This window comes from Heterodontus francisci, chromosome 18 (assembly GCF_036365525.1).
Source record: "Heterodontus francisci isolate sHetFra1 chromosome 18, sHetFra1.hap1, whole genome shotgun sequence".
NCBI lineage: Eukaryota > Metazoa > Chordata > Chondrichthyes > Heterodontiformes > Heterodontidae > Heterodontus > Heterodontus francisci.
This window is the reverse complement of record NC_090388.1, coordinates 67789699-67805567: the sequence shown is the minus strand read 5'-3', so window position 1 is coordinate 67805567 and position 15869 is coordinate 67789699. Positions and strand designations below refer to the sequence as shown.

The 15869-nt window shown below is 47.1% G+C and overlaps 1 protein-coding gene across 1 annotated transcript in view; it reads left to right on the top strand.

Annotated features, from left to right (window-relative positions):
- LOC137379356 (metabotropic glutamate receptor 8-like) overlaps nt 1-15869 on the top strand; it is a 390831-nt gene that overhangs the window by 151701 nt on the left and 223261 nt on the right. The window contains exon 2 of the mRNA XM_068050062.1: nt 6667-6883. Within this exon, the coding sequence (XP_067906163.1) occupies nt 6667-6883 (217 nt within the window). The remainder of the gene's footprint in view (nt 1-6666; nt 6884-15869) is intronic.

Genomic DNA, 15869 nt, shown 5'->3' with positions numbered 1-15869 from the left:
TCTTCCAGGCTGGAGCAGGCAGCATCTCCAACATCTCACAGTTGGTCACCCACTGTTCCAGAAGGGAGGTGACTAATGCACTGTTTGCAAAGAAAGGGGAATATGTTGCCTTCTTTTCAGAGGGAAGCAGGAGGAACATGCATGTGGCTTCAGGATTGCAGGCTTCCCCATGGTCCAGGGTGTCACTGACTGCACGCACAATGTTTTACGGGTCCCTGATCTAAATCCAGAGATGTACTAAAACTGCTAAGGGTCCCACTCCATCAATGTACAGCTGGTGTGCAACCATACTCACTCGTGCCTGCTATCTTGGCAGCAGTCTTGATGTTTTATTCTGCATCAGTCTGCTGTACCATTAGTATTTGAGCCACCATGAGTGACTAGAGAGTTGCTAATGGCGAAAAGGACTATCCACTGACCACCTGGTTCACGATTCTGGTGCACAACCCACGCACACGTAGGTAGCACATACATAATGAGAGCCATGCTGCTTTCGCAAGTGTTATCAAGCAGACCATTAGGGTGCTTAAGCAATGCTTCCACTGCCTGGATCACTCTGGAGGAATCCAGAGCACTCAGCAGAGTCTGTGCCACGATCCTGGAACAACAGGTTTGTGTTGCACGGAACCATTGCCACTCCCCCCAGGGTGTTGTCTAAGCAATCCGAGTAATCTGCTGGAGCACCAATTGCTGGACTGCTGTGACACCCTGTAAGCCCCTTTGAGCACTTCAATCTGCAGCCACGATGGCAACAGTCTGAGCCTGTGTGGCAACAAGCAGATGCTGAGTGGCTTCTGCTTGTGCAGCAATGGAAGGGTAAGTTCTGTGCGAAGTCCTATGCCAGGTTGGAGCCAGACTTTTTCATGCTCCTTAATAGTGGACTTCAGACTTTCTAACAGGCCTGCCAATGCACCTGAGATGATGACTGAGAGTGTGAGATCGAATGACAGTGTTTTTTCAATATCAGTCTCTTCTTCCGCTACCTTTTCTTGCTCCTGCACTACTCCCTGGCCAGTGTCTGGGTATCTGGAAGGAGAAAGTCACAAGGGTTGTGGTGAGGGCAGTGGGGGAAAGCAAGAGGTGCATCATTAAATTAAATCAGAAGACATTGTGGGATGAAGGGGAAGTGGGATGTGAGAAGAAGGATTAGGTATGAACGTACCGCCTTCTTCAATGCTTTCAGCCATGGTCAGTACAATGATGGCAGGCACAGTCTTCTGCATTGGGATAAGACATGCAGCCATGTCTGTCCCCCCTGGTTAGGTGCTGCCTTTGGTTATGGACCACCTTGTCCTGCAAGAGGGAGCATGTCAGTGAGTGAGGTGCAATCGGTTTGGATGATGTGGCTATCATGGTTGACTAGCTGTCATTGAGGGGACGCTGAGAAGTGGGTGTGAGACTTGCAGCAGTGATAAGTGTGTGAGGGTGAGATGAAGCTATGAATGTGAAGTATGAGTTGTGATTTCTAGAGATTTTGTTGGTAGGTGAGTGTTGGTGGTGCCAGATGTTTAAAAGGTCATGGTGACGGTAACATTCACTGGCAATAACCACTGGCAGTATCATTCTCAGGCAGACTTTGTGGCTCCCTGAACATCCTGGGTGGATATGGCCTCCTGCTGAGAACCCTTCTCCATCTCCCTTTCCCAGCAGCCTGTCCTGCTCTGTGTCGCTTCTGCTTCTTCTCCCTGTCATGTTATATCCCAAGGGAAAACTGCACCCATGTCTGGGAGCATGTGGTTTGTGCAGAATCCTTGAAGTCAAGGCAAAATCCTTCAGCACATGTCACACCTCTCCCTGTAGACTTTAGCAACTTTAAACAATTCTGGAAACTACCAAACACTTCTACAATCGCAGCAAAAGGCAGTAGAAATCAATCAACCTGTAAGTAATTGATGATCCCTTTAACTAGGGAATGGGGGTGTCCTTCCTGATGCTGAACATGTTTTCAGCTGTGTGAGGATAAGAGAGGATAAGCTCCAAAATGGCAGCACTAGCAGCAAATCAGCATTACCTGCTGCTTGATGTCATGATCTATGTACTCTGCATATTCCTGGTGAAAGTGCGGACACAGGGCACGAACAGCCTCACCAAAATGGTGTCTGGTGCATCTAGCACCAGACGTGTGTGGGTGCACTGGCGACCCCATTTTGGAGGCAAAACGGCACCCGTAGTGCCAAAAAGCTGGGTTCTATGGAGCGAATTTCACAGCCCTAGTGTCATCTACATGGATATATTTTACATAGTGTTGTTTTTTCAATATTGTTATTTACAATTTCTCCCTATCCTGCAGAAGTCACTGTTCCATGTCTTCACAACCACTGTAATCAGATGGCAGGAGGTGTAGCAGCAGGTTAAGCTGCTTAATATCAGTCCTTCACTCTGATTCCCACGTCTCCAGTGTGATGGACCGTCCCACCATAGCATGGGGCTCCATCTGGCAGGTTGGCTGAGATGACAAGATTCAGTTTCAGCAGTGACAGATACTCTCGAGTGGGAAAAGGTTGTGCGACCTCAGCTAGTGCTCATCTTGCTGACAGATAGGCACTCGGCCACACATTCCTCAACTTAGTATCGGGGGGAGAGAGAGAGAAAGTCAAGAAGATATATTATATGTATATATTTTGAAAAGGTTGATGCTTTCTTAGCAGTTTCATAAAATTAGTATAGCCAAGCAATAAGAATAAAAGATATAGAGCTAAAATTTGGCTTGGCTGGTCTTCCGTTGTGAGGGTTCATGACTTGCCCACTTGGGTTCTGGTGAACGTATGCACTGGCTGCCTCTGCGCTCAGCAGGCAGCCAAGCAGCATTCACAGAGAGCACAGGGAACCTGCATTGAATTACAGGAGGCTGCTGCTGAATATTACTGCTGCAATCCTAACAAGGAAAATAGAACACCATGGTGGAAAGAGGGCTCCAGGATGCAACACAGGAGGAGGGACACCATGATTCTGCAGGTGGCCAGGAGACCCTCAAGTACCACACGCAGCAGGAAGTGGCAGCAGGTGGCTAGGGAGGTCAACTTTCGGAGCCTGGACCCGAGGACCTGACAGCAGTGCCACACGAAGTCTAATGAGCTCACCCAGGTGGTCAAAGTCATGAATGCATCATCACATGACATCCCCACCAACCACTCCACTAACCTCTCATGTTGCTCAATGCACCACTCCCCCATCATTCAGCCATCAGCAGCCCTTGGCACTCAGGATTCACACCTAACATTCAGGTACTCCACCCCTCTATCACACATATATACCAATTCTGCCTGCCTCACAACCACCTCTCTCTGCCTCCACATACCTCCAACTATTTGGCTGTGGCAGGCACATCACACAAACCTTGTTCTACATAATTACTTGCATTCTTCCCCCTCTCTTGCAGGACAATGTGGCACAATAGAAATGAGCAGAACAGAATTGGAGAGGGAACAAGGTCTCCTGCATTTCCTGAAGCCTGTGGTTCTCCTCATCATGGGGCTGGCTGTGACAGAGCCCGTGGCATTGCTGAGAATTGAGGATGGCAGTATGTTTCAGAACTGGTACAGAATTGGAATCTGCAAGTGGTGGGTCACCAGGCATGAGTAAGCGGCAGTCACGCAATGGGAAGGGGATGGTTTGTGTGCCAGCTCCCTGGAGGGTGAGATCGCAGGCATGTTTCTGTATGGAGGACTCAGATGAGGACCTCGATGGAGTGACATACAGGAGAGGGCTGATGGACCCACCGAGATGCTGAGCACATTGGCAGGCCTACCCTAGAGCCTCCTGTCATTGTCAAGGAATATGGAGGAGTCCAGCTACAATTTGGCAGAGGGCATTGTGCAGAGCTTTCCCTCTCTGCAGCTTTTGTTCCATCTCTCTGTCATGCTGCTGACACAGAGGCACTGCAGCTTCAGCCCTGTTGTAGCCTTTGTGGGGACAGGCCACCCAATCCTCTGTCCTCCCTGTGAGGATGCAGCAACACGCCTTGCCAAATGCAGGAACTCAGCACAAAACATCCAGAATCAGTACTTCCAGATACTTTGAAATAGAAGTTGTTCTACAAACTCACCCTACCTGTAAGTTGGGTGCCCAGCTCTTTCGGTAATGCTCGTGCAGAGCCCGTCTTCCAGCTGAACGCTTGATCTTTTGTGAGCGATGTGTCAATTCATTGGTCCTGCATGGTTCAAATTTGGAAAATGGGCATCACATTAGCTGGTTGGGCTGTGTGACGTAATGATATCACCACTCCAGCTGTTTCCGGCACATGTAGAAATCGTCTGCGCGAGCGCTCTTCTCAACATGGTACGCCATGCATGCTGTGCCGCAAGTGACGGGCGGAACAGCGCACACCTCAGGAGGTGACAGGGCTACTAATCCAAATTATGCATCCAAAATTTCATTTGAATGGTTACTGGAAAATAAAATATTTTGTCTTAAATTGAAGCCAAGGTGAAACGTTCTGCAACATGGTTAAAGATACTTATTTGTGTGAAACTTCTTTATTGCATTTAAATGATGCTTTAGTAAACATTCAAAAGCAATTTACTTGTTTATATCAATTTATATAATTTGATCTGAACAGATGAGATCTTTGCACCCAATTCAGTCTGAAATCTGAGGTGAATGTCAATCAAATCAGCATCGAGCAAAATGTTTAAGCATTAGTAAAGATTTCTACATAGTTGTTCTTGTGTATAACTGTCTGTGAATGTGTGTGTGTGGGTGCGTGTGTGTGTGTGCACATGTCTGTGTATATGGTGTGTGTGTCCATTGTGTGTGCATATTGTTACGACCAGGTGAGAAAGGGGTCTAGGGTTCCCTCTTCGCCTTCACCTTGTCTTACCGTAACAGGGTTTAATTTTAAACACACCATTTTTTAAAGCTCCTCCTTAGTGAATCCTGTTCGCTGACTTCCGATTATAAGGGAAAGAAACTAGCCAAATAGGTTTTCTTAGGTTTAAAGAAAAAAGGTTGAAATTTATTAAACTTAAACTCTAATTCGGTTAACGCCTACGGTTACACGACGTGCCCACGCTAACATGCATACACATACACACATGCAGATAGAGACAGAAAGAGCAGAATAAATAAAGTGGAAAAGTTTGAGAAAATATCTGAAGAGGGTTTTGGTTACTGTTCTTTGAACTCGCTGTAAAGTCCTTGATTGTAGGTAGGTCTTGCTTTTCATTGGGGCCTAGTATTCTTCTTAAACCTTGTTCAATGTAGACTTTTCTCTCTTGAAATTCATGTGTCCTCAGTGGTCCAGAGGCTTGTGAGAAACAGATGGGAGCAGACAGGAGAGGTCATCTCACCCCAGGATCAAACAGTCTTTCTTCTGAGTTCAAACTCTGTGGCTAATTCAAAAACATCCTGGACTAACCAGTTAGTCATGTGGCCAGCTGGTTTGACCAGTCCTGCCTTTTGTGGATTGTAATCACCTTAGCAATCTCTGGAATACTCTTCCTTACACCTTCAATGTCTGGTGATCAAAATCCATTGTGGGTTGAATGTGTCAGGGAATGGTCCTTTTGTCTCCACAAGCACTGTCTGTTAATTCTGAAAATGTTTTTCAGTTAAGTGTCTGGCAGCCCTTGTAACAGGCCTTCTTTTCTTCCTAGCAAGTTTAAAATCAATGTTCATATGACAAAATTAATATGCCGCATTCTTGGCAGGTTGGGGCCTGCATGACCGTATGTCTGTGTGCATGTTTGTGTGTGCATGCTTGCATCCGTGGGTGTATGTGTTTGGGTGCCTGTGTGTATGTCTGTGTGCACATATGCATCTGTGTGTATTTGTGTATGCATATGTGTCTGTGTTTCTGTGTGTGCATGCATCTGTGTGTATATGAGCACGTGTGCACATCTGTGTCTGTGTGTCCATGTGTGTGTCACTCCCACACGTGTGTATATGTGTGTACGCACATCCACGAGCATGTATGCTTGTGCAAATGTGTATATGTGCACATATCCATGTGTGCGTGCGTGCACATGGCCGTGTGTATGCGCATGCATCTGTATCTGTATGATTGTGCACATGTATGTGTCCATGTGTGTATGTGTGTGTACCCGTGCATGTCCTACCAGAAGAGGGTATTCCCAGGTTCTGTCCTGGTCTGTATTGAGTTAGTTGATCTCATCTGCAGCTTTCGCATTCTGTTGCTAGGAAGGGGAAACATTAGCCAGTTTTGGTTTCTGATTGCTTCCCAGTGATCTGTGCTGGAAAGTACTCATTAAGTGAGGAAAGGATTGGGCCCAGTTTTGATGCTCCCCATTGCTGAATAGTCTACAGACATTCACTGCCTCTACTCGCCCATAGACAATAGCCAGTTAAGTGGGCAAGGGAGGACTGCCAATGCAATGCACTTGCAATTGGTTAACTACTTCAGGAGCAGATGGATCAGGGGAGAAAATTGAAGAAAGTTAAAGATTCTCTGCAGTGAGTATACTGGGATTAGTTTTACAATGCCTTTGTTTTATTGATTGCTCTGAGATCTAACATGAATGGAGTTGTACAGTCACATTCTGTGTAGGCTTCGAGTGTCAGCAGTAGCAATGGAAAACGGTGTTGCTTTACAGGGTGAAATCATTTAAACCTTAGGATTTCCAGCTTAGTTATTAATTACGAATCTCAATGAAGTAATATTTAATTTATTTTTCACATTTTGAATGGTATATTCATTTTTTGACACAGATCCCTCAGATCAGCTATGCATCAACTGCCCCAGAACTGAGTGACAACAGCAGATACGACTTCTTTTCCCGAGTGGTCCCACCTGACTCGTACCAAGTTCAAGCAATGGTGGATATTGTTACAGCTCTTGGTTGGAATTATGTCTCAACTTTAGCCTCAGAGGGTAACTATGGAGAAAGCGGTGTGGAAGCATTTGTACAGATCTCAAGGGAGACCGGTAAGTGATAATTTACAGAAGTTTTGTTATGACAAACCGTCATCTGGAACCTTGGATTCTTTGAACGCAATCTGCTCAGGGGAGTCATTAAAACTGTTGGAAGGTGAATGATCTGGGCATCCACTGAATGCCTAATTTAGGGGTGATTTGATTGATCTTTACAAAATAATGAAGGAATTAGATTGTGTTTATGTAGGCCAGTTATTTCAACTGATTAGGTTAGAGAGGATCAGGGGGTCATATTTATTTTGTAAAGGGAAGAGCTAGGTTGGATGTTTGGCAGTTCTTCTGTTTTCAGAGAATAGTGGACCTGTGGAACAGTTTGCCAGCTTGTAGGTGAACGCTGATTCGCTGTATTGCCTCAAGTGAGAGCTGGGCCTGTTTCTGGCTGGGGTGGAAATCACCTCATTCAAGAGGTAGGTATTGTGTAACATTAATCCAGTCCAATGTGATCTCCTGGACCAGCTGGAAAGACATTTTCCAATTTCTTTTCCCCTAATTGGCCTGGGTTTTTAACTGTCCTTTGTACCTCTCCCAGGAGATTACATGCTTTGGGTGGGGTGGGAAGTATGTGTTGTGTATAAAGCATCACAACTATGTGGGACAGTCTGGATGCACCAGTAGGTCTTTTCCTGTCTGTCATTTTCATATGCTTAGTATGTTAAATGTACCCCATCTCTATGCTGAAGATTGAGTGGATTGCAATGGAAAAGAGAAAAAATTTGTATTCATTAAATATTGCGGCAACTTTTGTAAGCCATGTTTACATTATTTTACTTGAAATTGTACAAGCATTGACTTAAACATTTAAAGGAGCCAAGATAATAACTTCATAAAGGTTTGCTGTATTTTGTTAATGGAATTTAATTGTCTGATTGAAACAGGTATAGTTTCTAGACTGTGAGAGCAACACACTTTGACCAATACTATAGGAACAATATTGGATAAAGTTTATCTCAGCTAGCAATACAATATACCATTACACCGTACAATCAAAAGATGCAGTTCTCCACATTGTTGGGTTCCAACTTTTGGTAAATTTCAGATGTTGGGGAGGTGCTAGTGGCAGGATAGAATGTCTATGCTGCATCATTTGATACGAGTTTAAGAAAAGCTTGTGTAGCTCTGATACATGAGGCAGTAGCAACAGAACGATTGCTGGATTATGGGGTGGGAGAGGCATGGTTAATTGTGGGGGAGAGGGCAGGGAGAGTGTGGAATCCATGCTGCATTGACCTTGATTAGTTGTGGACGTCATTAGTTCTGAGGGTGCAGTGTTGAACACAGTGTGCAACATGTGGCCATTGCTTTGTTACTATGACAAAATCAGATATCGTAGAACTATATTTATCTTGAAGTGCTAAAACTCACTTTGCATCACCAAGGGAATGGAACAGGTTTGAGAACTGCTTATAGCATCTCCTTTCAAGTTGCTGCAGTGCAAGAATAAAACCTAGTCCTGAAATTTTAAATCTATACATTTCTTTGAATTGATAGTACCTGAGTTTCTTCCACTATCACGCTACCATAATAAAATATCAAACATTTGTAACATTCAAACACCATGTTAAATATTTGATAGTTTATACATATATTTAAATAGAATAATCATCAAAATAACAATTAGGAATGGATAGTATCACCTTAATGGCTGCTTGGGTTGGAATCGACAAAATCATTGCAGCAATGCCAAGTTTGAACGTGATCATGATATGGATAGGAATTGATGTGTGTCATATCTAAATATATTTGATAATATTGCTTATAATTAGCAAAATAAGGGACCTATGAACAAGCGAGGGTTATGCAGCCTCAACAAGAGATGCCTCAACACAATCTCATAAAGGTTGTAAGGAAGAGGAGTCCTTTTTGACACAGTATTCAAGCTGGACAATCAACCAATAAGCTTTGGCAAGCTGGGAACAGTGCTGATGGGAGAAAATCTTGTTTTAAAATTAAAAATCTGCTGAACTGTTGCAAAGCAGCAAAACCAGACAGTGTTATCAAGAAGGAACAAAGACATTATGTAGCTAAAGTTGACGTCTGTGTAAAGAATGAGGCCTTGATGAGATTACACAGAACTCAGTGGGCCTCTTCAATAAACAATCCTTATCAGAAAGTTTTCCAATTAAATGGTTGAGATTTGCATGAGCTGTCCAGCCAATCAGCTGACTGTGGTCTTCACAAGATGAGATTCACTGAAAGGACGTTGAAGTAAGGTGGACAGTGTCATACAGGCTATAACACTGTCCACCTTACTAAGAGTGGATTAAGAAGGGCATTGTATTGCCAGATTTTTTCTTTGAATCTGCTTAGAACTTTTAATGTAGATGGCACATAGTCCATAATAGAATAGAATTTTGCATTGTATGTCTGATGTAATAATTAATATTTAATTCAGATATTTGAGTGTGCTGTTATTATTTCTCATAATTCTCGTATTCAAACTGTAGAGTAACCTATCAAAGGTAGAATTTTGGTCCTATAAGGTATATGAAATACTTGGAGAGAAAGTGAAAACAAATCAATGCTTTCAGATATAACAGGGCAACAGAAAAAGGCACAAGTTTATCATTGTAAAAGGCAAATTTAGAACTGATACCATCAAGTATTTCTGTGCACACAGGGTGACCAACAAAATAGGAACATTGGAGAATTACTGGATGAAAAAAGACCAAAGTCCATCTAGTTCGCCTTCTACAATGGTCGCATCATTTAATGGTAATTGGGGTGTTAACTAATCATAGCAATCATTCTGTATCAAACTGTGTACAACAGATCCCGACGTGACATGAGGAAAACCTCAGTAGTGCAGAGCTTTATTGAACCATAGGTCCAAAATCATCATTTTCCTCCAAGCATGCTACACTTACGTTAACTCTCAAAGTACTCATATACTGCTTCCCAAAATGTAATTTTCTGAAAAAAATCTAATTTGCATTTGGCCGAATCAATAACTGCTTTCCTCATCTCCCGAGGGAGCCTATTTCAAAGATTGACCACTTGTTCACTGAAATATTGAAAAGAACTGGAATTGTTTCCCAGGAAACATGCTTGAGTCCAAGGCAACAGACTGATGTAAAAATATCTAGAATCTGTATTTTGAAGGCAACAGTAGTGTATCCTGAAAGGTGGTGATCAAATGGGCAGAAGGGCTTTGTGATCTATTTTCATTGAGCAGTATTCCGACAGGTGTACAGGTTAAACTGTAAATAGTTAGTTGAAGCCTGTCAAATAGCAATTATTTCTTTGAAAAATTGAGATGTAAATTCTTGTCTATTGGCCTCGCTTGAGCCTGTTTTTATCAAATGGTGCAGAGAATCGGTATTTGAATGGAAAATTCAATTAATCCATTGCTGTCACATGTTCAGATATTGCTAGATGTTCTTGGCCTACACTTGGTTGCAATTTTCTGAGTATTCCCTGTATAAATGGCTTTAAAAGGACATAAATAAATTCTAACTTCATTATTTTTGTTTTCTGAAGCATAGTTGCTCGATACATGATTCCACCACATTGGAGATCAATCAACTGAGGAAAAGAGATGCATTTCTGTGCAGCTTTGATACATTAATTCAGTACTTAATCTAATGCAATACATTTATTCTGATCTAGACTCTATGGAGGATGAAAAATGCGATTTTACATATGGAGCAGAACATCACTTATAATTCAGTGTGTAGTTATCTCTTCAAGGAAACAGTTTTGCTTGTACATGTTAAATATCAGCATAACATTTAAAGGGAAACATATTCATGAAACTGTATGTCTCAAAGAACTGAATTATGCTGAATACCATCTGAATTGTTTCCAGTTAAATTGCAGTAGCTCTTGGTGTAGGTACTGGATTATTAATGTTACTGAAGATATTCACTGACGGTAAGATGCAGATATTGTAACACAGAAATATTCGTACTGCTACCAAGAGTCAACTGAAGGTAAATTGCTACCATCATTGCCTGCTTGTGTAATGGTATTCCATAAAGTGATAGAATTTCCTGCACAATGGGTTACATTTTCAGGTCCTGCCAGCGGCGGAAAAGGAGGCGGGGGGTGGGGTGGGGAGGGGGGACAAAAATACCGGTGCAGGCCGGCATGCTGGTTTCCCGATGCCGGTCCTGGCATCAGTGTGTTTCACCAGGGCGGGGGGAGGGCAGGGGGAGGGTGGCCACGAGATCCTGAACTGTCCATTAAGGACGCCAATTTGATTAATGATTTGATTAGAGATACAGCACTGAAACAGGCCCTTCGGCCCACCGAGTCTGTGCCGAACATCAACCACCCATTTATACTAATCCTACACTAATCCCATATTCCTACCAAACATCCCCACCTGTCCCTATATTTCCCTACCACCTACCTATACTAGTGACAATTTATAATGGCCAATTTACCTATCAACCTGCAAGTCTTTTGGCTTGTGGGAGGAAACCGGAGCACCCGGAGAAAACCCACGCAGACACAGGGAGAACTTGCAAACTCCACACAGGCAGTACCCGGAATCGAACCCGGGTCCCTGGAGCTGTGAGGCTGCGGTGCTAACCACTGCGCCACTGTGCCGCCCTTAACCATTATCATTGTTAAAGAGCTCACTGAGAAGTAAGTAGCGATTTTCACAAGGGCGCAGGGGTGCACGCACTGTTTGGGGCAGATCAGCTGAAGGGAGGCAGGCACATAGTTGGGAGCAAGGCATGGCCACCTCTGGGAATTAGCTAGACCCCTTAAAAGGGTCAATGGCACAGAAAGGGACTCAGCCGTTGGGAAACAGGTACCATTGTCTCAGTGCAGGTGGTGTGGAGAGTGGGCAGTAAGCACTCGGGCAGTGCAGGGGGTTGTCACCCTCCTTGCAATGCAGGTGCATAAGAGGAGGGTACAAGGCTGCCAAACACCATTAGTGACAGGGGGGAAGGGTGGGCACCTGACCACAAGAATGGCTGCAGCTGGAAATGGAGGCACGATTCTCAAATATTGGGCCCAATGGCGATGAGCAACAGCCTCCACAGGAAGGGCAGAACCCCAGGCGTCAGGAGGGCAGAGGAGAGGGATGAGGGGCAGGAAGGACATGTAACCTCAGCTTAGGATCTACCGATGAAGATGGAGTTACCTGGAGATGAGGGAGGAACAGGGCCGCAGGAGACTGCGACTCTCCAGGCAGATGGCCACAGAGATCTGTTCCCTTGTTGCTGAAGACCTCACGGTGTCTGTAGATCAGTTCCAGTGCCTGGACCTGTTGGGTTGTGCCCTGCAGTACTTACCTGCAAGGGTCTCGCTCATTCTGGTGCTCTGCTGTGCTCCCCATAACATGATCCTCCAGAGAGGTGTGGACCTTGAGGACCTTGAGGCCCTGAAAGGACACAACCCATTGGAGGAAGAGAAGGAGCACGGCATGGAAGAAGAGGAGGAGGAGACGGCAGAAGGGGAACATGCAGAACGCCGAGGTGCCCCAGCTGCACAGGGAGGTGGCCAGACCAGGCGCGAGGCTCAAGGGTCTCGTCAGAACAACATCAGCATGAGGGATCATATGATTCAACAATGTTTCGACTGAGTCCTTCTGACCCAGGATGAATGGCACGGTGTCGAACTCACTCTGAGTGAGCTGCCTCTGCTAACACTTCCATTGAAGACACAGCCCGGAATGTGTAAGTTCTTACTACCAATGAAGGATGCACATCTGCCCAGAGGTTTCACCATCATCGTTGACAAACCCTTGCTCTCCTTTACTGCTTCATATCTCTTTTTTTGTCCCACTGTTAATAAAAGGATGTTCACACGTCTGGGCTTCATGTGTCATTATTTACATGGTGCTCATTAAGAAAAACTGCATAGTTACAGGAAGAAAACCCAGTGCACGAGTCAGCAATGTATCCGTACATGGACACCAATATCAATGGTAAAGATTTTGAGGTCCATGGTAATTACAAATGTCTTGCTCCAAGTCTTTAAACTTGTATTTTAAAGTGACCTAACCTCTAGTTTTAGTTTTAGAGATACAGCACTGAAACAGGCCCTTCGGCCCACCGAGTCTGTGCCGACCATCACCCATTTATACTAATCCTACACTAATCTCATATTCCTACCACATCCCCACCTGTCCCTACCACCTACCTATACTAGTGGCAATTTATAATGGCCAATTTACCTACCAACCTGCAAGTCTTTTGGCTTGTGGGAGGAAACCGGAGCACCCGGAGAAAACCCACGCAGACACAGGTAGAACTTGCAAACTCCACACAGGCAGTACCCAGAATTGAACCCGGGTCGCTGGAGCTGTGAGGCTGCAGTGCTAACCACTGCGCCACTGTGCCGCCCTTGTTTTAAATTTAAAGGCTCGGAATTAGACATTACAATTACCAGGATCAAAGGTAATTAGAAAGGATTGGGATCATTGGGGGCATCAGGTTAAGCCCTACAGCTCGCGGGCGAGAATCCGGCCGACGAAAGGTTTGTATCCGGCCAGCCAATCCACCAATCAAAAGCGCAAATGGTTTGCCTGTGCGTGGACCTCTGTCGAATAGGAGCAGGGGGGAGGCAGGACTCGCTGGGAAGACTGCTGCTGTCAATCAGGGGGTACTGACCAATGGGAGCAGGGCAGGGGAGTGGTGGTGCTGGCGGAGCATGGAGGGAGGTGATTGTCGAACTAACTCTGTGGTCGGGCACTCCCATTCCAGAGGAGCGCTTACAGGGAGAGCTGGTTGAACATCACCGCCTGCATGATTTTCTGTCCATGCAGTTAAATTGGTGGGATGTCAGACACTGGGGCCTATGATTTCCTGGCAAGTGCTCCCTGCCTAGGTCGGACCTGCAAAATCAGCCATGGAGAATGTTGGTGTGAGTGGAACTGATGGGATAGCGCACAGGAAAACAATGATAGAACTGGAAAGGGAAGACCTCTTTGAGCCAGTGCAAACTGCTTTTTTGTTTTTGGCAGACAGTCCACATTCTTAGCTCTCCAAAGGCCCCTGTTTTTCCCAGAGTGCAAGGCTGGTGCCAAGCAGCAATGTGTTTCTGCTCCTGGTGCATGGTGGACGAAAGGTGAGAGGGAAGGACACAAAGAGGGGAGAGAAGGGGGATAGGGAGAGTGGGGACAGAGGGACACAGAGAGGGGGAGAGAGATGGACACAGAGTGGGGGGAAAGAGAGATGGGCACAGAGGGGGGAGGGAGAGGGATACAGGGGAGAGAGATGGAGAGAGAGAAGGACACAGAGGGTGGAGAGAGGGGGGGAGAGGGATGGACAGAGGGGGGAGAAGGATGGACACAGAGTGGGGAGAGGGATGGACAGAGGGGAGAGGGATGGACACAGAGAGGGGAGAGGGATGGATACAGAGAGGGAGAGAGGGATGGACAGGGGGGGGAGAGGGATGGACACAGAGAGGGGAGAGGGATGGATACAGAGAGGGAGAGAGGGATGGACATGGGGGAGAGGGATGGACAGGGGGGGGAGAGGGATGGACACAGAGCGGGGAGAGGGATGGACATGGGGGAGAGGGATGGACACAGAGTGGGGAGAGGGATGGACACAGAGCGGGGAGAGGGATGGACACAGAGTGGGGAGAGGGATGGACACAGAGCGGGGAGAGGGATGGACATGGGGGAGAGGGATGGACAGAGGGGGGAGAGGGATGGACAGAGGGGGGGAGAGGGATGGACACAGAGGGGGGAGAGGGATGGACATGGGGGAGAGGGATGGACACAGAGTGGGGAGAGGGATGGACACAGAGCGGGGAGAGGGATGGACATGGGGGAGAGGGATGGACACAGAGTGGGGAGAGGGATGGACATGGGGGAGAGGGATGGACACAGAGGGGGGAGAGGGATGGACATGGGGGAGAGGGAGGACACAGAGGGGGGAGAGGGATGGACACAGAGGGGGGAGAGGGATGGACACAGAGGGGGGAGAGGGATGGACATGGGGGAGAGGGAGGACACAGAGGGGGGAGAGGGATGGACACAGAGGGGGGAGAGGGATGGACACAGAGGGGGGAGAGGGATGGACATGGGGGAGAGGGAGGACACAGAGGGGGGAGAGGGATGGACATGGGGGAGAGGGAGGACACAGAGGGGGGAGAGGGATGGACACAGAGCGGGGAGAGGGATGGACATGGGGGAGAGGGATGGACACAGAGTGGGGAGAGGGATGGACATGGGGGAGAGGGATGGACACAGAGGGGGGAGAGGGATGGACATGGGGGAGAGGGATGGACACAGAGGGGGGAGAGGGATGGACACAGAGTGGGGAGAAGGATGGACACAGAGCGGGGAGAGGGATGGACACAGAGTGGGGAGAGGGATGGACATGGGGGAGAGAAGGATGGACACAGAGCGGGGAGAAGGATGGACACAGAGCGGGGAGAGGGATGGACATGGGGGAGAGGGATGGACAGAGGGGGGAGAGGGATGGACAGAGGGGGGGAGAGGGATGGACACAGAGCGGGGAGAAGGATGGACACAGAGCGGGGAGAGGGATGGACACAGAGTGGGGAGAGGGATGGACATGGGGGAGAGGGATGGACACAGAGTGGGGAGAGGGATGGACATGGGGGAGAGGGATGGACACAGAGGGGGGAGAGGGATGGACACAGAGTGGGGAGAGGGATGGACATGGGGGAGAGGGAGGACACAGAGGGGGGAGAGGGATGGACACAGAGGGGGGAGAGGGATGGACACAGAGGGGGGAGAGGGATGGATACAGAGAGGGAGAGAGGGATGGACATGGGGGAGAGGGAGGACACAGAGGGGGGAGAGGGATGGACACAGAGGGGGGAGAGGGATGGACACAGAGGGGGGAGAGGGATGGACATGGGGGAGAGGGAGGACACAGAGGGGGGAGAGGGATGGACACAGAGGGGGGAGAGGGATGGACATGGGGGAGAGGGAGGACACAGAGGGGGGAGAGGGATGGACACAGAGGGGGGAGAGGGATGGACACAGAGGGGGGAGAGGGATGGATACAGAGAGGGAGAGAGGGATGGACATGGGGGAGAGGGA